Here is a 22,130-nt window from a genome sequence, read left to right as displayed (position 1 = left end):
CGAAGATGTAAAGAAGACTGAGACAGAGGCTTCTCAGTGGTGCCCTGTGACAGGACGAGAAGCAATGGGCACAAACTGAAACAGATGAAACTACATCTGAACATAAAAGTCTGTGAGGACGGATGAACACTGGAATAGGTTGCCCAGAGAGGTTTTATTCTCCATCCTTGGAGATAGTAAAGAGATGCCTTCCAACCTCAACTGTTCTGTGACTTAGGGTATTACTTTAAGACCTTTTGATATGGATATACCAACTACTCAAAAGCTGAGAGATTAAGTTTGTATTTATCTTTAGCCACTTAAAAATAAGGAGTTAGGTAAAACAGTATTATATGTATTAACATGTATTATATGTATTGTATTAACAGTATGTATTAACAGTAACTATGAGGACCTGAATGTATGACTTCACTGAAATTCCCCATTTTAAAATGTTTGGCTCATAAAATAAATCATCTGGCCAATGCTTTTGAATGTCTTGGACCACTGTTGAGTCAAACAGCAATGCTCTGCTGTATCAGTGTTTTAATTGGGTTAAAAATGTCACCAGCTTGGTCTAGGGTACTGTTGTAGCTCTGTGTGGGAAAACAGGTTTAATTGCACTTACTGGACTTGAATCGGGTAATAATAGCTCCTACAAAGGGAGCATTTATTTAACATGGTCTTGCTTTACTAACCAGCTGCAAAGCTGTTGTGGAGTTGAAACTGCCTGTTGTTTCTGTAAGTGCCTGCTATGCTGCCCTCTTGTCTTCTGCTGTGCAGTATAACTTGCATGTTGCCTAGCAGCACAGTTCTTGTGAAGAGACACAAACAAAAAAAAAAAGGATATTCTGATACTTTCAACAAAAGGTTTTCTTAAGCTGACTTGGAGTATCTTTGCAGAGTAACGAGACATCGTTCCTTTTCAGCATGATGTTCTACATTAGCTGTCAATTCACAGTACTATGAATAAAAGTATACTTAAGTATTGATATTCCTGTCCTTCACACTTCTCAATTTTAAAAATCTGTTTTCAGACCTTTCTGCTGTAAATAAGTAACTTAAGAAAATGTAATTGTAAGGCAGGCTTTCATCTTTACTGGGAGTCCTTATCCTGAGAAATGATGCCTGCCTTCCTCTCACTGACTTCTGAGGTTCATTCCTACTGAGAAGCAGATAGTAAGAAATCTTGAGCAGAACGGCCACTAAGCTCAACCTTCATAGCTCAAGATGGACCTTAAGCAGTGATCCTAACTACTATAGAGTGCATGGTACCCTTTACTCACAGTTCTGTAAGATTCTTTTAAAGCTATTAAATAAGAAAATGCTACCACTGAGCCCAATGCACAAAAAGCTCTTCATTATCAGGGTGAATATTACAGCTTACAGCCAGAACATGGTTTAAAACCCCTTGATTTTAGCCTTTTTACATATGTCATGAGATTCTGACCTTCATATGGGCAAGTTAACTCTGAGAAATGTCTGTGCCTGGCTCGTGGCTCTGTCCTATAATCCATCCATTTCCATTATACAGCTGCCAGGCTGGGAGTTGTTCCATTTTGTGCATAAATAGCATTCCAAATACAAATCCAGTACCCTGTTCCCACAGATGGCGGAAGGCCTAGGCTTAGCTCTCGTGCCTGAGAGAATCTAATATTGTACCTTCCCAGGCTACAGAATTTTATGAGACAGTAGGAAAAAAAATGGAGGTAGAGCTAAAAGGATTCCAGGATATATTAAAATTTCACTAATGTGCTAGGAAATCTGTTCTCAACTTAAAAAGTGTCCCTCATGCAAGAGGCAGAAGACAGTTATCTCATTCGTTTAGCTTACCATCAGGGCACATTTATGCTAGAGAACTTTTGTGAGAGGCTTTGTTCTTTTCTAGTCAGGAAAGCAGCTGGATAATATACAGGCAAACTGTATCCTGTCTTGACTTCTTCAAGGTAAACTTCTAGTGTGAACTTAATGTAAGAAACTGCAATTGAAATATAATTGCATAAAAACCCCAATGTATTTATCACAAACTCAAATTGGCACAGAAATTTCAGCATACAAGTGCACAATCAAGGGCTGCCTATTCATAAAAATAACTATTCAGGTGATGAAGAAAGGAAGAAACTTCTTTAAAGAGCTTGGGGTGTTTTCTGGATGTATTTTTGGGACTTCAGAAAAAATACTCAGTAATTTACATAGCTGATATGATATGTTTAAAGAAAAATGCAAACTACCGAGAAGGCTACTGCAGTTTGATACCCATCAATCTTTATTCATACTGGCCCGGTTACTCTTTAAAACACCATTAAGTAGACACACACTGCCATCTAGTGAGCATCTCTAACATAGCTGCAGTTTGATTTCTGAGGAGAGGAAAATGTGTTGCTTGGAGCAAGTAACTTAATACAGTACAAAACATACACAGACTTAATGCTGCACTGAATGCTTTGTCAATTGTATATTATATAATAGAGATACACAGAGCAAAGCTAAAGTATTTTATTAATAATTTATTGTCAGTAAGAAAGACTGGCTAAGGGTAATTTTCAGTAAAAACCTTTACAAGACCATTGGATCACAAATATACAGACACTATAAAAACTGTGTCATGGTGGTTTTGGTTCTAAACTGGTATGTAGAGGGTCCCAAACACACTTTCCAAGAAGGGAAAAAATGTTTACAGTTCTAAAATACAGCAACCCATTTAAGACATTTCCATGTAGCTGACCCAGAAGAATATCAGACCTAACCTATGTACAATTGGAATTGTGTGAATATGTTGAATTTTTTATAATGAAATGTCAAACCTTAGTTTTTGGGGGAATACATACAGTGACGCCCTGATTATAATAAGTCAGGGTGCTAGCTTTTAATGGCACACTAACACCACTAGTTTCAGTGGAAAACAAATTCACAAAATATCTACAAAATCTAGTTAAAACTATTAAAATCAAAACTGTACATAAAATTTACAAAAAGTAGGAGAAAATTAATTGCATTAGAACTATATAAATATATGCATCATGCTAACATGGAGAAGTGGTATGTGATTTTTTTTTAACATAGACAATGTAAGTACAAAAAGGACGTTCAGAAATGGCACAGCCAATGAAAATCTTGGAACTGTCCAATTACAGTAGGTCAGGAAATAGAAATAGGCTGATTTAGTGAAATGAACTGCATGATCCAATGCTGCCATGCCAGCTTAGCTCACTGAAACAAAAGCATTCACTGTGGCTGGGGAAAAAGAAAAAAAAATAAAAAAGCTCTTGAAAGTTGTTCTAGAATTGATAAAGGTTGTTCGAGTCCAGGCACTTTTGTTGAGTGTGTCAGACTTCTGTATGTTGCTGGGAATCAAGTGGAGGAATTTTCACATCTTCAAAATGACATTCGTCTCCACTCTCATAGTCACTCATCATGACTTCAGACTCCATTTCACAGCATGCTGACACATCAGAGCATGAAGCTGTGGAAGCATACACAGACATGGACATGTTGTCTACAGTGGGTGCTTCAAAGTCTCTATTGTACCCTAATGTGTAAGGAGCATAAGGTTCTCTGTAACTGCCGTTGACACCACTGGTTGTGGTCTGAGGTTCTGACATGTCTGCAGGATAGTGATGGGGAAGGTACTGATTAAGGTTAAATCTCTGCCTGCTTCTTGTAGAAGAACCCAAGCTACCTACAGCTGGCATGTCTCTGGGTGGCTGTATTGACTCAAACTGGTCACTGTATTCTGGTGGTAATGGTGGAAGCTCATCAGGTGCAGGGAAGTCATCAGGTGGAGGTGGAAAATCACTTTCTATGTCATAACCGCCAGGGTAATAGTCTGTATCGATGGCATTTGGATCCGTGTAGAGGGGAGCTGACTCCTCAACCACTTCGTAATTTGGATACTCTTGGATACCTGGCAACTGAACACTTGGCATCCAGTCTGATGTATCCCAGTGATAACCTGAAAAGTTATTTTTAAAAAAAAAATTAGTATCCTGTCTTCAAGTCAGTCTGAACTGAGAAGTCAACACACGTATTAAGACAATGCAATCACTGTGATTAGGACACTACTTGTTAATTAGAGAGCAGTTTGCCCCGGTTCCACAAAAGACATTCAACACAACACTTTACATTATGCCATGCATTAGATATTGCGTCATTCACACTTGAACTTTTACATTTTCTCAGACATCTCACCTAACATGAGAAGAGCTGTAGGTCACCTACGGAATGTGCTGTCACAATACATAATGGTATACAATTGTTCACTGGATAGCAAAGAACCAACAGCCTCCCTAGTGCAGCTAAATTCTTAATCAATTGTTATTGAGTAATTACAGTTAGGGTGATAACAGCTGCCTGTTTTTTCTTAAGAATATATTTAGCATATATAAACCATGCTTTTCTTACATAAACAAAGTAATTTCTAATTGGTAAAGAAACCAGACCATTTAAAGTGACTTTACCCCTTAACTGAATTGTAAAGTTAATTTCACAAAATGCTGTTAGCTCTACAGTAACTGCCACACCTCTGATAAAAAATCTTTGACTATTAGTAAAGACATTCCACATTCAAATACAAGAACAAAACAGGAAAATCAAGCTTAAACATGCATAAATGACTGAATTTGATCCTCTCTTGCAAACACCCCTTGAATAAGTTTGTATTCATCTGCTGGAAACTAGATGTAAGCCTAATCTCATTAAAAAATAATTGTTTTTCTCATCTGAACACCAAAAAGGAAAATAATACAGAATTGTAATAAGGTGCAAATCTAGTTAAGAGTAATCACCGCAGACAAATGCACAGCAAGCAACTGATAGTAAGTCTGTGTTAAAACCAAGTATTAACAGAAATATTTTGGTGAACATCAATGAACTGCATGCAGAAGTCACCTCTTGAATTGCTGAGGTCAGGAACAGCAAAAGATTCTTTAGGTGGCAGAATGAGAAGAAAAAAGGAGAAAACATCTGTAGTTAGGAATCAAATAGTAGAACCAATGTGAAGACAAACAATGACTGTCACTATTATGTTCATGCTGCTTTTGTCCCGTTTACTTAGCGGTACTAGAGTTGGCCTTTTTTTGTTTCTCCTGGGCTCCTTTGTTAGACTTGAACTGTAGAATAGCTACTGAGTTAATGTACAGCCCACCTGGGACATGGCTGTGTAGTGGCAAAATCTGCAGTCTGTAGTTTGCTTAAATCCTCATACTGGTAGATTTAGGACTTCTGCTAAAAAGGGTTACAAGACTTGGTCTGATTTTTTTCTTTCCTTGCATCCCTCCTTGTTTTTCGATACAGGGCTGCATCTATTAGGACTTATACTTTCGAGTATCTCATGCAAAGATGGGAACTCTCCCTTTAGTATCTAGCTTCCCTACACTGTGCACTGGGAGACCTGCCTCCCTTTGCACAGCAATCCCAACAACTCACTCTCAGCAGAGAACTGTCCTGTGTTATCTGACAAATTTTAAACCTTTCTCTCTTCAGGAATCTATATTCCCTATTCAGGTCTGTAGGGACTGGCGATGCCTATCCTAATACCAGAATCTTCTCCTAAGAATTGATACTTTAATAATCTGTTCTTGGAAGACTGGAGGGACAGAGGTTGACTCTTGACGGGGGTTTTCCTTCCTTTTTTTTTTTTTTTTTTAGGCTTGCCTACCCCAGACAAGAAAAATACTGTCCACACAAAAGGAGATATCAGTCCAAGATCTGAGACTCTTAAAACATCTCTGGCCTCATCTCCAGGAGAAGGTTCTGACTACTAGTCTACTTAGAAGATGACATTCTTCATTTTTCTAGGGAAACTGGGCACAAAACTAAAGCTAATAGGCAGACTATGGCCTTATAATTTAGAGCACTTTTGCCAAGGAATGGGGAGATCTCGGTCCTGTCCTCTTCTTCTGAGGCAAAGACCCTTTAACATAAAATATAGAAACACAAACTTGAATGTAATGTGCCCATCTTTCTAGGTGACAATCTGCTAGACTGGAGCTATATTTCCTCTTGCACTCAGCATTGTTGATTTGCACGGTGCTACAACTGTCCCTGAGGAGCAGTGCAGAGAATGCAGGCCTACAACTGTCCTAGGACGAGACTAGCTCCAGTCCATGCTTCCAGGATACCTGTTGGACAGAACCACCTGGGGAGACTAAAGGAAAAGACCATCTGTCCCAGAACTTGACCTTGCTGAAGGCTTGAGCAAGGATCTCTGCTGCTCAAACTGGCACCCTCCTGAGGATGCTCAAAAGCAGAACTCTTTACCTAAGATGCTTTGAAAGAAGGAATGCTTAATAAGAGTAGAAACTCCCAAGTGTTAAGAATTAGCTGAGCAGGACATCTTTAATCTATGAATATTCTGCAATGCATAAAATATTTGTATTTATCTTACAGTGATACTAAACCACCAAGCAATACTTTCAACTTTGACTTGAGAACTACATCCATCGTTCTCAGTTTCTACCAATTAAAACCTCAGAGAAAATATGAATAAGTTATTAAATATTTCCCCTGATAGATTTTGCCTCTTCTAGTCTTACAATTCTCCCTTTTATAAGTACGGCGCATAACAATTTTTTAGCACTGAGGACTATGGTCTATAGGTCCACATTAATGAAATACTCTCATGTAATTAGAAGTCTTTGCATTTGTCTGCTTTTTTGTGTGTCTGCATACATTAGACAGGATGTACTTCAAATAACAAACCAAAGAGAATCTTTAGGTACTATAATTAATTTTATATTCTTAAAATGGCTTTGTTTTAAGTAGGACTTAATAAAAAAGTAGGGTTTCCTAGTCTGCATTAAGAAATAGGAAACATACACTGTGGATGCTATTTCAGAAGTAACCTCTGCAGACTCATGGTCATGGAGTGAATTACTTCCATATTACTGGAACTTGAAGGATTTTTAAGTCAATTAAAACAACAGTTAGCATTTGTATAGACTCACCGGCACCTTTATTACTACTGTTATTTTGTAAAGAATTTGTGTTTTCCAGAGGAGTCAGTTCTTAAATGTTAGCAGAAAAGAAATAAAATTCCATTGAAAATGTCTACTTCGCCTCTTTCTAACTTCCAAATACATACTACGCACACACAAATACATGTGTGCGTACATATATACACCCAAACACACCTTTTAAATACTGATGTAAGGCTGGGTAGTAAGTAACTACTTAAACTGATAGGGATGTATATGCCTATATATCTCAATTGCATACTAGAAATCAGTTTTTTCTACTAAAGAGACAGGTTGATCTGAAGACCAGGGAAGTGAGTACTGCTATCAGACTACCATTCTGCTCAGCTGGACAAGGTGCCAACAGATGTGGGTGAGAGAAGAAAAGGAAGTGGGGGCTGCTGCTTTTTCATCTACAGTAGTGCATGTAATTGCCTTTGATGCTGTCTCAATTCTGCTGAGAGCTTTAGTGTGAATATTTTCAGAAGAGAGTAAGCACCAAGATCTTTTTATGCCAATACTTTTTTTTTTTCCCCCCAAGAAATCAAACTTTGAAACCTGTCCACAGGGTAGCTACAGCATACACATGAAAATATGAACAGATACACAATATAAATATATTCTTTGCTAAAACTTATCAGCAAGTCCATGTAAATAATATTCTATAACTCCCATCTGCTAGGGCTACATTACTAGAAGACAAACGTGCATCATTCTGCCAAAGCAGTAAATAAATATGAAAACATGTATATACCTTCTTTTTCCACCGAGTCAACAACAGCATTGACAAGGTGTATTACAGTCACTACGGAAGCTTGTAAAAGGTATAAAAGGAGCAAAATAAAACAAACCTATAGTTAGTATCACTTTAAACAGCATACAGATATACAAAAAAACCACTGTAAAATTGCAGTTCATTACTATTTTATAGAGCAAGATTATTGGTGTACATATACATTTACTCTCTGTTTAGAAAGCAGTTGCATATAATACATAAAATACATCTCTAAACCTGAATTTTATTCTTGAAAAACATGGGAAAAGTACTTCTAACTACTGAAGCAAATTCTGCATGAGCACAAAGCTGCTTTAGTTGTGTTAGAATTTCTGAAATGTTGCCTAAACATATCATTTGCATAATACTTCATCTAGATAGCAATAAACTAGGCTTTTCTAAAGGCTTGTCTTGGGTGATTAAGGAGGCATTAGGCTTCCCCTTTAGACTGCAAAATACCCCCCCTCCCCGCAATGGAACACCAGGGGAAGAAGTTTTCACTGAAAGGAACTAAAATGCTAGAATATTAAAAATATCTACTGAAAACTTCTGTTACTGACCTACTTAAGTTGTGTGCGAACAGTGGTATCACAGTAGGAATACCAAATTCAGGTTGTGACATTCTTATTTAAAAACAACCAAAATGAATGTATTTTGTACGTCTTCTCTTTCCAAAGATACTTTTGGAAGGGAGAAGGATTTACTTTTACAGGGTAGGATGAGGTAAGCATATGCAATTTGTTCGCATGGTTCAGAGATTAAATTTCAAACTAATAAATTCAGAATCTACCAAAAAGGAAGGAACAATATCTATGATGCTACAGCTTTTTGCATTAAAATGATGTATTAATGAGTAATCAATACATGACAAGAAAGGTGAGTAAGAATATATGAAATATATGGGATGGAGAGGAGGGGAGAACATGTACCACACAACACTTAATAACACAGGAAAAAATTGAAAGTTGATATCAGGTCTACTGATAAAATGATGAGTACTGTACGCATACTATTTTACTTTCACCAATCATTAACACAGATGTTTCTTTTCATGCTGTTAAGAACAAATCACTCTACTTCGTTGAGAAGCATAATGTTCTTTATTCCTAAGCTAAAGGAATTTCAAGTTCTTTTTACCATACACAGACAAAAGCAGAAATTGGAATAAAGAGTCAAAGCACCTTAACTTAGTGAATTAAGTTATGAGACAACTGTGGCTTTGTCCAATCAGTCTGAAATGTTTCTGAATACATAGATGCATTCATATCAACTGTAAAAGCATCTGTCATCACAATGGAAAAGTAAAAGACTTCCAATTAGTAATAATAAAACCCACAAATATGTATGCTGATTATATTTTGATGGACTGGAGTTGTGAAAAAATATTTGTATTTTTATTTTTATATTGGCTTTTTTCAATTTATTAATTTTTTAAAATGCATTCATTTTAATCATGGTGAAAGCCAAACATACTGTTCTACTATAACAAAATTCCTTTTTGTGCAGCTTCCTTCATTACTAAAGTAATCAAACTTACAAGCAGTCCCTTAAACTCTGCTCTCACTCAGAACTGATCTGATCCATATGGGAGCTGAGGTCGCAGCAAGAAAAAGAGAAGGAAACAAATGAAACTGTAACACCAGAAAGCTTTTTACTGAAAGCTGAACGTCAAAGCGCAAGTTATATTTGTGCAGAGGCCATTTTTAAAATTCACTGTATTCTTGTATAAGGTGATAACTAATAATTACCTAGAAGAGTTTCTCAAATTTGAACACACTTTTAACACCTTTTAAACACAAGGCTCTGAACACCTTGTGCTGCATTTTCACTCGTAATACTCTAACAGCAGAACGATTATATATAATTTTAAGGTAAAGTAATTAACACGAGGTGCAAGATAGGTAAAATACTTTAAAAAAATAACATATCTGGGTATTAACATAAGTAAATACAGATATATATTAAATAAGCTATTATTTAATATATATTCAATATATGTAAGTCCTATTGATACTAAGAGATATAGACGCAAAGACAGAACAAATGAGTGTAAGTGGCAGTACAGAACGATTGTACTTTACGTACCATTGTCATCACATGATTCAGACTGGAAGGAGCTGAGAGACTGGACCTCAGACATGCTTTCTCTAGCACTATAAGGATGGGAGTTCTTTTCATCCAGAGGCTTTTTTGAAAGGCAGGGGTCAAGATCTACTACTTTAGCTGAAAGAAAAAGTTTAAAGTGAGACGATTAATAGATTGTAGATTAGAGTCAATAAAATTTAAGGCTGAGATTTACACATTTTTACAAAACTTAATAGAGCATGAAGCCCGATCAGATCAAAACCCAGTGAAGTCATAATGCCTTTTGTACCCTAACAGGCATAGACAGAGACTTTGCACTCTTATTAAAAATTGCACCAGCACACACCTTTAACAGAAAAGTAATAAAATAAGAACATTTCTTACTGTCATAGTCAAAATCCCAGCTGGGTTTCTGTATTGAATCGCTGTCTGAAGGAGAGTTGGAGGGAGGTGGAGGTGGCAAATTTGGTGCTACACTGCAAACAGCTACAGCTTTCCGGTGACCATGTACAGAATCTGGGTTAAAAGTACTAAACTCTGGGTGCTCGGGGATAGCAGACCCCTCAAAAGAATTCCTGTCAAGATTGTTCCTGGAGTCACTTGGAATGCTTGGAGTGTACGAAATGGGACGAACAGGAACCTGTGGTGGGACATCAGAATAGATGTTCTTATTCAATTTTGCATCAAAATAAGGTCTTTGCAAGAAAGCTGTTGTAGCTCCCAGTTGCTTGTCTTCAGGTTCTGGCTGGTGCTTCTTCTTTCTACTAATCACTTTGCGGCAAACAACAAAAATCACAACTAACAAGAATATTCCTGCGATAAAAACAATAATCCCAATCACTTCAGCTAAGCTAATGTTCCAAGATGTTGAAACATATTTGTTAAGAACAGTGTCTGTGCAGTGTTTTCCTCCAAATCCATGGCTACAATTGCAGTGGTATGAACCATAAGTATTCTCACAAAGGGCACCGTTAAGACATGGGTTTTCTATGCATTCATCGACATCAGTCAGGCACCTGCCAGAAACAGAGCAGAGAAATGATGGTTAGTTTACATCAGTAGTCTTTGTTGTAGTCTCCTTGTTCTCAACAATTCTAGGTATATTTAATAACAGTACTGTACACTACCAGGCAATTTGCTATTTTATCAACATTCCAGATTTCAACCAGTTTGAACTGTTAACTAATACTGTTAAAAATTCAATATATGCGGAACACTACCTACCTTTCTCCACGAAAGCCTGCTTCACACTCACAAACAGGTCCATCCAAACTGTCAATACACTTGCCACTGTTTTTACAAGGATTGTCTTTGCAATATGGACCCAGCTGGCACCTGCAAAGGCAAAAAAAAAAAGGCAGGGGGGAAGCATGAATGCACCATTACCTTACTGCAAGTAAGTATACAGTGTGGGATTCAGGACTGTAACATAGGGGCTGGCATTAACTTCAACTAACTCCAGTGGGTTTCAAAGCCTGAGCTTTAAGTAGGAAACAGATAAAAAAGAAAACAGAAAAAGTGTTACATTTATAGCCTATTCTCTAAGGGGTTCATTGGTAAAACAAACCATACAAACATACCTTTGGCCTGTGTATTGTCCTCGGCACTGGCAGATAAAATCATCACTGACCGGGATGCAAGTACCACCATAAAGGCAGGGGTTGGAAGCACACGGGTTGACGCTTACATCACAGTGAGTTCCCATAAACAAAGGTGCACACTTGCAGTAGTAACCTGAAATCAAAGACAGTCTTTTTGAAAGACATACATGGCTTTACTGGATTTAAGATAAAATCCTCCCTGCCCAACTACCTGTTCAAAGAGAGAGAGGATGGGAAGAAATAGAAATATTTTTACCGAAAGATGAAGGAAAGTCTAACAGTAAGGTTTTTCTGGAATATGATTGAAGGATAACTTCCATTTCTCTCACAAAACTCAAGCTTGTCACAATGATTTCAGAATTTTTAAAGGAAGACTCTAAAGTAGGCAGTTAGGAGGACAGACCTCAGGTGTTGACACTGAGGATTAAATACGCACTTTGTCTGATGGACTTTGTCTACTTCACGCCCCAAGGAACTGAGTCTAGAACACAGGCAGACACAGCCTTCCTACCTGCTCAACAACCAGCCTTTTACAACTCTCTGGGAAAGCAAGAATTATTCACAAAGTTGTTTTGTCCTTCAAGGCAGGGAAGTGGAAAAGCAGTTTTGAAAACTAATAGCAGAAGAATATAGCACAGCTTACCTCCATTTGACAGTGCATTGCAGATGCCTCCATTCTGACATGGGCTGCTTGAACAACCTTCTGTAGTAGTCAGTAAGCATCCAGGAGTCACATCTACAGATTCTTCCATATGTGCATAATTTCGTGGCTTACTGTTTAGGGGCAGCTCTTGTCCATTAAGTACAACAGAATCCATACAGCCTCTGAAACCATTGCTAACCTGAGGACTTCTACCATGTCTTGTACCTTGCTGCCGAATATGACCACCAAAAAACACGTGATTATCTAGGTTTAGCGTCCTGAGTGTACCAGGAGCAGTACCAGATGCAGTATGCACCCTATCCAGAACAAGTCGTGCATAATTTCCGTCCACTTCAAGAGATACTGAGTGCCACTGGCCATCGTTAATCTGAATGCTCTGAACGGAGACAATCCCAGGTCCACTGCCACAATCAAATTTATATTGCAGCCGCCCATGGTGAATCTACAGAGGAAAGCCACAACATCAACAAATGGTCTGCACACTTAAAGAGTGTAAAATATTGATGCCTATAAAAGTTTATGTTTGCTGGAGAGACAGGACGATGGCGGTGTTCATAAAAGGCAGTTTAATAATATTGTATTCCAAACAGTCACAGTGACTGTGATTCATTCTATATGGTTCTTTTAATTAAACTGTATACTTTGTACATTTTTTCCTCTAGTAAAGAAGTCACAGATCATCATCAAAAGATTACAATACTTCAAGACCTTTCATCTTGTGCTTTCAGTGACTTTTTCTGTACGGACTTAATGAGTATTATAAGCAAATACATTTAAATTTGTGATTTAAAATAGGTAATTCAGGGGTTTTTTTGTTTTGTTTTATTTTTAAAACATTAAAGAAAACTAATGCCTTTTACACATTAAAAAAATCCTGTACAAGTTTGTCACCTGGATGTGTAACACACTCTACCTTGAAGGAAATTATCAATTATAACAATTCTACAGAGATGTTATGATTCAATCTTTTAATTTGGCACAAAAAATAGTAAGAAGATGGTAAGAAGAAAAGAGGAGGAGATATACACTAAGAGATTTTAACATACCTCTAAGATACTGTAGTCTGTTCCTCGAGCATACATAACAACTGCATGAGCAGAGTAAGTTCTAAGTCTCATTGTCAGCTTCATTTCCTCTTTGTTCTCATTTTCCATGAGACGGTATTTCACATAGCTGCTCCCAGTAAAAGTCACAGCAGAGCCAGCTGATGCTTAGGAATACAGAAAAGCATAAAATGTGTTAACACAGGACTAGAATCAAATTTATATTTGGAAAGGAATATGGTTTTATGCAGAGATTTTTAGAGTTAATTTCTTACCAGGACACTGTCCAGCTTTGCTGTCTTGGCAAACACAGGTGTATTTTCCTTCCTTTGGATCTCCTAAACATTCAGTACCTTCAGGGCATGGGTTTCCTTCACACACACTATTCACCAGGGGGCATTTCCCTTCTGTAAAACAAAATACATTAATTCCTCTTCTGTTGGTGGTAATGGTATTTTGTGAAAAGAGACACTCAAGTACAGTAGCCGAAGCAACCCAAATGATATTCCTAACTATCAAACAAGGAAGCGAAGTCACAGTTACGGGACACGACTGGCACAAACACAGACTAGACAAATGGCATATATAGTGGCTGATGTTCATAGTTATCTTGATTACTCAAACAATTCAATTGGTAAAATTTAGAAACTGGTGTTGTGGTTTAAGGTTTACCATTACTATCCTATACCATAAAAAACAACATGTAGATATTAAACATGGACAGAGTGGGCTGGGGAGAGCAGGAGAAGAGTGTGTCCGTATGCAAGACAGAAAAGAAACGGGCTTTAAATATTTACTTAAGATGTGCAAATTCACCCAGAAACGTTAAGCCATGATTTCAAAAAGCAATGTTGTTTTCCTCAGAGCTAAAGGCAAATCAATCTTCTGTTATAAATCTGTATACTTATATGTATCTTAATGAGTATTCATTTCCCAGTTCACCCTGTTATTCCCAGCCATGTTTGGAAGCTGTGTGGGCTATTCCTCTAAGCAGAAATCAGGAAGTATTCAGGTTACTTTGCAAGAACTTACCTTCACGCATACAAGACTGAAAATGATTGGCAACTTAAAATAGGCAACAAAAAGGAACACCTTTCATAAAATGGAAAATGAAGGTATAACTATTAAAAAAATCCCCTCCCTTAAGCTTATATTATGTAAACTCTTAAAATGAGGTAATGAGACAATAAAGAATTACTCCTTACTCTGAATAAAATTAGGCAAATGTTGCAGTGAAGGTTACAGGACATTCTTAATCTTGTCCTGTAATATAAATTTTCCCCTGTGGATTATGGCTGTTCAAAACCAGAACAATCTTTTCAAGGATACTATTTTTCTTACTGCTTTTCTTACCTTTACAAAGACAAACTGCTGTTCTGTGATGACGGGGAGTGACAAAACTCAACCTGGCTGTGCTGTGGGTTGACATGATGTTCTCATCCACTGTTACTTTTTCTTCACAAAATTTCAAAGGACAATCTAGGCCTGCACAAAGCTTATGGAAAACATCAATTATCCGGACACCTAAAATCTCCTCCAGGTCAGGCACAGAAGAGTTTATCTTGTGGAGCAAAATTCTCATTGGATGCTGAGAGCTAGCAGACTTTTCAATATTCAGGAGGACATCAAGATTTGAAGGAGGATCAGAAGGCTGCAAACTAACAATCTGGATGTCATTTCTCCTCACGCCCAAGATGTTTCTTAAAGCTCTCTGGAAATTGCGCCAGTAATCACCGATGAATTCTTCAGGGGCAAGGTTTGCAAAGCGTATTGCAATGCTGTGATTTAGTAAATCTTGTGTGATTTGTCTGATGTGTACAGTAATATCAGCTGCAGTTGTAAATTTTCCATCTGTAACGGTGACATTTAGGAGGTACTGTCCTACATCTAACCTTTTATGTGCTATTAGTTTGCCACCAGTACTGGAAACGGAGAACAAGGATTCCATTTTGGGGTCCAGACTGTATGTCAAAGTATCATAAACATCTTGATCGGTTGCATGAATTTTTCCAATGACACCACCTGAATATTCTTCCCCAAAGGCTGTGATAAAGATTTCTAGAGGCAGAATTGCTGGAGAATAAATGCTTTCCTCAATAACTCTAATATCAATGTAAGTCAAAGACGACAACGGTGGTTTTCCATTATCTGCCACCTACAGGAAGATGAGGATAGAGTTAGATTTTTGCTTTACCTCAAATTCTACTGTAGGTATTTGTACTGTATACAGTAGAGTTGTATTTTTCTTAAAAAAAAAAGTTCCTACAGGAAAATGCTTTATGAAAATTTCATAACACAGGTCCTGACATAAAAGTTAATATCAGAAATTTTAAAAGCTTATATAAGCAGGCACACACAAGATTAAAAGGCTACAGTGCTCTTAATACCTGGAAATGCCAGGAAGCTACTAACACTTCTAGCAAATACAGAGGAAATGCACAGTAGCTGATTTCAGACAGTAGATGGTGCTTGAAGCTTTTTTATTTCAAGCATGGAAACATAAACTTGAAATGAGTCACGCACGAGAAATTTACAACATGCTTCACCACAGTTATTAGGAGGTGGTCTTGAAGACAATCTAAATGCAGTATGGCAAACAGTACTTCAAAAGGAAAACAATACATATAGAAAGTTACAATTATATTATGTTTCATGATTTGTGATCATGGAGAGGAAAAAACCCCACCTATTATGCTATTTGCTTCAGACAATTAAAGTAATTATCTTTAACAGAATCAGCTTAATTCAATTTTAAAGCCTTTTTAAACATCACATCCCCTGTCCTCCACCCTTTTTTGACAAAAGCATATACTGTCGTTGTGTGAAGAGGGGACAAAAAAAGAGTAGAAAAGTGAGAAAAGAGCATTTCCTTGGGTTCACTTACTTTCTTTCTCTCCGTTCTTGTTTCCCATCTACCTTTTTCCCAGAGCTCTTTCCCAGTTACTGAAAGTGAGACTAAAGAAATGGGCAAAGAAGAATTGGAGAGATGTGAAGGGACAGAGGGAGTACACAGGGCTCAGAAGGTAGAAGATACCCTGCATTGTTCAAAAGATTTTACAATAATTTTACAATGACTACAGGTAGTTGGTACACTTTGAAGATCTATGCAGAGAAGCTGCTTTTGATTTTTCACACGAATTTAAGCAAAAGAGGAAAAACTCTAGGCACAAGATTATCTGTGGATGTGAACATAATTGTAGCATTTTTAAAAGGTAATGCATGTCTCGTAAAACTACGTCTTCATCCTTTAACTCCAAAAGACAGGCATGGCTTGAAACTTGCCCTGTAGTTACCCAAACATAAATAACGAGAGAGAGCGAGTGCTCAAGTTGGCAAAGTTTTGTTTTGCCTAGGTTTCTGCCTGGAAACAAGACAAGGCAGGCCATTTAGCTACAGGATAAATGCCCAAGGGAAACAAGAAAGGGCTTAAAACAAACAGGCAAGCAAAATTATAACAAATGGACAGCAAGTAGGAAAGAAGAGCCCCAGGAGAAATGGTTTTTCAATAGTGCAGATATTTAAAAATCTGCTGTGGTTTTAAACTAAAGACAGACTTCAGAGTGTGGCACAAAGGACTGTATGACTCATAGCTGAAGATTTCACACACTAATGCTGTGAGACATTTGTTAATGGATAATCTATTTCCTTTGGAGAGAGGGAAAGCAAATGTGAGTGGCATGCACATGTAGGTGGCTGTTGGGAAAAAAAATAATCCTTATTTCTATTAAAACCACAAAAGTAAAGTAAAAGAAAGGCTCACGTTAAGTAAAGGTTTTTTGGTGGCAGTGGGTGTGTGTGGGGTGTACGGGAGGGGCTGTTTGTGGGTTTTGGGGTGGTTTTTTTGTTTTGTTTTGGTTTTTTCCAATCAAAGTATGCGTGTAACATAAGACGACCTCTGCCTCAGCAATCCATTCAGAAAGCAACTAAGGTGAAAGCTGTCAATACTGAAAAGCCCACCAGTGAAGGTCTGTTAAAAAACAAAAACGAGTATCAAGAGATCATACACAGCCATTAACTTGTGAGCTGCAAGATGAAAGTGCAGAAATTGAAGATAGTGTAAACTTGAGAAGATGCCTTCCTACAGCCTTTGAAAAAATCTTTCTTTTAAACGAACAGGGGAAGAATATTTTTCCACAGAAGTCATGTATCTATTTTTGTCCGTATCATTGGAACTGAAGTCTTGTGATATGGAAATGCTAGTTTTAGTCTTAGATGCCTTCATACTCATGTATAGTGACTCACTAAGGATAATAGCAAATTATAGTACTGTATCTATTTTAAAAAAGCTATCATAGTATAAAATAGTAAATGGCAATTCAAAAACAGTGACATATTTCCAGAATTCAGGCAGGGAACTTGTAAATCAAGGGATGAGACAGGTCCAAAATACTGAGATTGGGTAGTACAGCACACAAAAAAATGCACATTAGTATAGCCTGCTTTAATGATTTACAATCTCTGAGAAGTCTTTGTTCTAAATGAGTACATTTGTTTTAATACACTTGTGTAGCTACTGGATGCCATTAAAATAGCCCTTATTTGTTTCCTAGAAAAAATGCACTTTTCAAGTGCTGTGCTAAACAAAAGACAGCTGAAGTACTGACAGGTTGTTTACAAGCATCCTACAGCCTAGGAAGTGGCTTGGAAATGAAAGAATTGCATGATTCCACCCAGTGGAAGGTGTTAGATAGGCGCCTCATACTTAAGAAAAGGCAGGCACATTAGGAAGGGCCAAAGGTACGGCTAATTCATGAAATGTGACAAAGACAGTGTAACAGTCTACACAGAACAGATATAATTGCCTGTGCATTAGGAATATGTTTTACAAGCAAAATAAACAGAAATTAGTTACTGCTTAGAGAAAATATAAAATAAAACATGTGAATCTTGTATTACACTGATAAACAGTGCTGGTTCTTCTTCCCTAAACAAAAAGGTGACTTTGGGGACTTGGTATAGAACTTGCAAAGCCTATTAGGCAAGTGTGACAAAGCCCAGCTCCACTGCTGTTTTGGACTCATGCAGCCTAGGAAGACCAACAGAGCCATCGCTTAGGTACCTTGAAGGCTAATCTGTCTCACCACTACTTAGCAGATAACTATTGAGGAAAAAAAATGGCTAACAGAGGAATGATATACTTCCCTGCCCTCTTTTTAATCTCAATTCTTAAACCCTAAACTAACCTACATTTAAATGGAACCTTTATCTATGCTGGTTGTTTTACTGATGGCTCCTGATAACATGTTTTAGTGACTCAACCAGCAAATGACAGTACCTGTGGGAATTTTTTTTCCTTCCCCAAAGAAAAGAGATAGCCTTTGTGTAAATATGCCACCATTATTATCCCAGTGTGGACAGAATTCACTGATGCAGACAGTACTGCTCCAACCCTACAAGCACATGTTTATTCAGAAATTGACTGCAGTATTACATACGAGAATAATTTGGAGACTGAAAGAAATTCCTCATGTAAAAATAAAGGTAAGAATTTTTCTTGAAACATGAATCTGGAAATGAAGTTTAAGAATTAAGGCCAGCTATTTTTAGCCTACCAATTTTAAGTCCCCTGTTCACAGCTGCTTAATTTATAACTGAATTAAGGACTGGATAAGATTAGGTTACAAAAAAGTATTTTAGAGAGCTTAGCTATGTTAATGTAACTTGGATTTTTGGACATGGTCTGGTCTTTTTGCACTATGATGGCAAATGTAGGCATATATTATAGCATTTCAGGGTAATTTTTGAGTTTTATGCCGTGTCTTCCACTGCAAGATTCTGAGATCTCCAAGTACTGCGCTGCAAGTTTCAATGCTACGACAAAGGTCCACTGACCTGGTTTTCCAAACTTAAAAGATATTTTCAATTGCCATTGGAAAAAGAATGCGGCACTATAGAAAAATATTTCAGTACTGCCATGATGTGCACCTTTCAATATCTGTGTTTCCACTGTATCAGTGTAGCCCAGCTCACAGCTTCAAGGGGCAAAGTGACAGTGGCAAGAGGAAGTCTGCAGCCAATAGTAGGTGGCTGAAGGGACCTGTTCCCTGATAGCTTTTCCAGCATCCCACATGAAAGGCAAAGGGCTTATCAAGACCACTCACCCAGTTAACATTTCACTTACACCTTACCCTTACCAGTTTAATTCAGCTTACTGTTACACCTGTGTAGATTTCCATTTCAATCAACAGACATTGTCTCTGAAGATGTTACCACAAGGGACATGCCTCAAATGCCTACTTGGCATGTAAGGATCTTGCAACAGAAAGACAAGGGGTAGGCCAGAAAAAGTGGTGGATCGGGCATGAGCGGGAAAAGTTAACTAAATACTTACAACGCAAAACAGCTAGAGATAGCGCATCCTACCTTAACATGAAGTAAATAGTGATCCCTCACTTTGCGATTCAGTGCAGCAGTTGTTGTCAGTACTCCCTGCTGGTTAATCTGAAAAGTGTTCTCTTCATTTCCAGTCAGGATGGTGAAGAGAAAAGGAGGACCATTGTGAGAAGAATCCTTGTCTGTCACCACTAGCTGTAGCACACTAAATCCAATAGGCTTATTTTCCTATAAATGCATAATACAATCACATTGGTTTTGTTATAATTGAGCATATAGCCTGACATCGATTTCTTTTTCAGAACAAGAACAAAAAAATATCAAATTACTGTCAAACTAGTTAATCAGTATAAGAGAAATCAGAATGACAATATTGTTTAAGGAAAACTATTACCCTCTCAGAATAACGATGAAAACAGTAAAAGGAGAAAGGCAGTACATTTTTAAACTTTGTGTTTTTTAAAACTTTGTCTTATATTTTTAAAAGTAGCTCAGCCTTGAAACTTTACATTTTCCACTTTTGGTCTGAATTAAGGTTACTGTAGATTAATTACCAAGTCATCAAAGAATTCAAATTTAGCTAAAATGCCTGTTAAGAATAATCCAATGCCTTTGTTGGGAGGACTAGAAAAAACACACTCCTTGATCTGACCCCTTGTGTCCCTAATTAGTGTTCTGACTACAGTTGTGGCTGCTACAGCCACAGTCTGGTTAAAATATGAAATCCAGGTTTTAAAATTTGCATCATAAAATCCCTTCAAGTTTGCATCACGTGGATGCCTGAGGTTTCACAGGCAATTCACACACTTTGGTTTATTATGTATCTGATACACACGCACAACCTTATCTAACACTTGTAACACCTCTCCCAGAATATTCGTGCTATACTGTATTGACCAGATTTTTTATATATATATATATATATATACATATTTTAAATGCAAAAAAAAAAAAAAAAAAGAAGCGTTATTGTGAAGTACAACAATAACAAAATGCTATCCTTTCACAGTTGCAAAAACTCCTGGTAACAAGCATACTCTTTGTTCTTGAGAAAATAAATCAAGTTAATTATCAGATATTGCAGCTGAAGCTTTTCCCTCCCCTTCAGCAAAAGAGGCAAGGACCATCATTTTAAAATACAAATATTTACATTTGGACATCTAAAGTAATTTGATTTTCATAATAGCTAAGCACATTTCCAACTGTGTCCAAATATGTCCATCTCCAATATAGCAGGAAATGCACACCAGCATTCTTGGGCAACTCCTCCAGCTTTTTCTCTGCTACCCTCAAACTAGGACAGGATGATATGAATGAACTATAAACCATGAGGTCTTCCTTTTTAATTGAGTAAGAGAAACATTACAGACATTGGCTATATGGCCTACAGGTTTAGGGGATTCATTAATTAACATTCACTTCAAGAAAGATTGTAACTGAGGAAAGTGAAATACCTGTGACAGCACACAAGCATACAAATCTGTTGCTTTAAAAAAAACCAAGTAAGATCCAGGACACCTTACTTGCATACTCTGTATATGTTGGGTAGTGATGAATCACTTTGTCCTCTTTCAGAAAGCAACCTTTACAAATCATGTACACGGTCTCAAACAGAAGTGGTATGTTAGGATGGCACAGTGCACCAGATAACATTGCCTGATCCCCACTTATCTATTGTATGAGGCCAGGCACCAGCAACAGCAAAAGGACCCAAGGGATTGAGCTCACTTACGTTACTAGTATAAAGGTCTTAATGGAATTCCTTTGTTCCCTTCCATTTATTCTCTACTGGATTCAGGAAGACAAGAAGTACAGATGCTGCCTCTGCTATCTTTGCTTTAGCAGAGAGTTTTCTGAATCAGGCAAGTACATGCCAGCCATCTGAGAATCTGGCCCACTACTACCAGCCTAAGGTGCAAAATTAGTCAAAGGATTGGTATGTAGCAATATGAAATACTACTCCTGTTTTAACTGCTTCTGATCCCAGAGGAGGCCAATAGGAATTAAGTCTTGAACTATGTGCCACAGTGCACAACACTTGCTTCACAGTAATAGGTACCTAAAGTATCTTTTTCTAAGTAGTAACTCTAAGATTAAAAAGAAATAGCAAAATTATTATGTATTTTAACCTATCTGTATGATGCTAAGAACATTAGAAACATAAATACAATGTATAATATATATATGTACACACAAGAAGTACATGAAAAAAGAACACGCTCAACTTGCAATGTAAGTTTCTAAATAGACTGCACAATACGAATTTTGTAACCCTTAACACTTATTCAGGTAAGCAGTCTCATTGACACCCTTAAATAATTAAAAATACAGAAGAATAAAATTGAAGCATTAGGTTTATCATATCTTGCAGAATTTTTCAAGTCACAAACTAACACTTCAATCATATTGTTGATTTGACTGTTTCACGATCTGTATTTACCTGGATGATAACACTATAGTTTCCTTTTGAGAATACTGGAGGATTGTCATTTACATCAGAAACATCAATATTAACTGTGGTTGTGTTAACTCTAGGTGGGTTTCCATTATCTGAAGCTTGAACTGTCAAGGTATATCCTGAAATCTAAGAAATATAAAAAAAATTTTTCAAACATTTACTAAGGAGCAAAGAGTAACAAATACAGCTTTCCTTTTAAGGAAGAAATATTTTAGTGCCAACCCCCCAGTAAAACTTGC

General features: G+C 37.2%; 1 protein-coding gene across 4 annotated transcripts in view; it reads right to left on the bottom strand.

Moving 5' to 3' along the window:
- Nucleotides 1-2,461: 2,461 nt before the first annotated feature.
- Nucleotides 2,462-22,130, bottom strand: part of FAT1 (FAT atypical cadherin 1) — a 115,412-nt gene continuing 95,743 nt past the window's right edge. Inside the window, exons 17-29 of one of the 4 annotated variants that reach the window (XM_072861462.1) lie at nt 21,874-22,017; nt 19,464-19,661; nt 14,454-15,255; nt 13,376-13,507; nt 13,104-13,267; nt 12,037-12,499; nt 11,373-11,526; nt 11,017-11,127; nt 10,177-10,808; nt 9,793-9,930; nt 7,687-7,746; nt 4,867-4,902; nt 2,462-3,931 (exon numbers count right to left, since the gene is read on the bottom strand). In XM_072861462.1, coding sequence (XP_072717563.1) covers nt 3,306-3,931; nt 4,867-4,902; nt 7,687-7,746; nt 9,793-9,930; nt 10,177-10,808; nt 11,017-11,127; nt 11,373-11,526; nt 12,037-12,499; nt 13,104-13,267; nt 13,376-13,507; nt 14,454-15,255; nt 19,464-19,661; nt 21,874-22,017 — 3,660 coding nt within the window. In that variant the 3' untranslated portion in view covers nt 2,462-3,305. Of the gene's footprint in view, nt 3,932-4,866; nt 4,903-7,686; nt 7,747-9,244; nt 9,299-9,792; nt 9,931-10,176; nt 10,809-11,016; nt 11,128-11,372; nt 11,527-12,036; nt 12,500-13,103; nt 13,268-13,375; nt 13,508-14,453; nt 15,256-19,463; nt 19,662-21,873; nt 22,018-22,130 lie in introns of those variants that run through there. The other 3 variants (XR_012042475.1, XM_072861463.1, XM_072861464.1) reach the window with 3 other exon arrangements.

The sequence above is a fragment of the Ciconia boyciana genome, chromosome 5, assembly GCF_034638445.1.
Source record: "Ciconia boyciana chromosome 5, ASM3463844v1, whole genome shotgun sequence".
Lineage (NCBI taxonomy): Eukaryota > Metazoa > Chordata > Aves > Ciconiiformes > Ciconiidae > Ciconia > Ciconia boyciana.
This window is presented reverse-complemented; position numbering and strand designations above follow the sequence as displayed.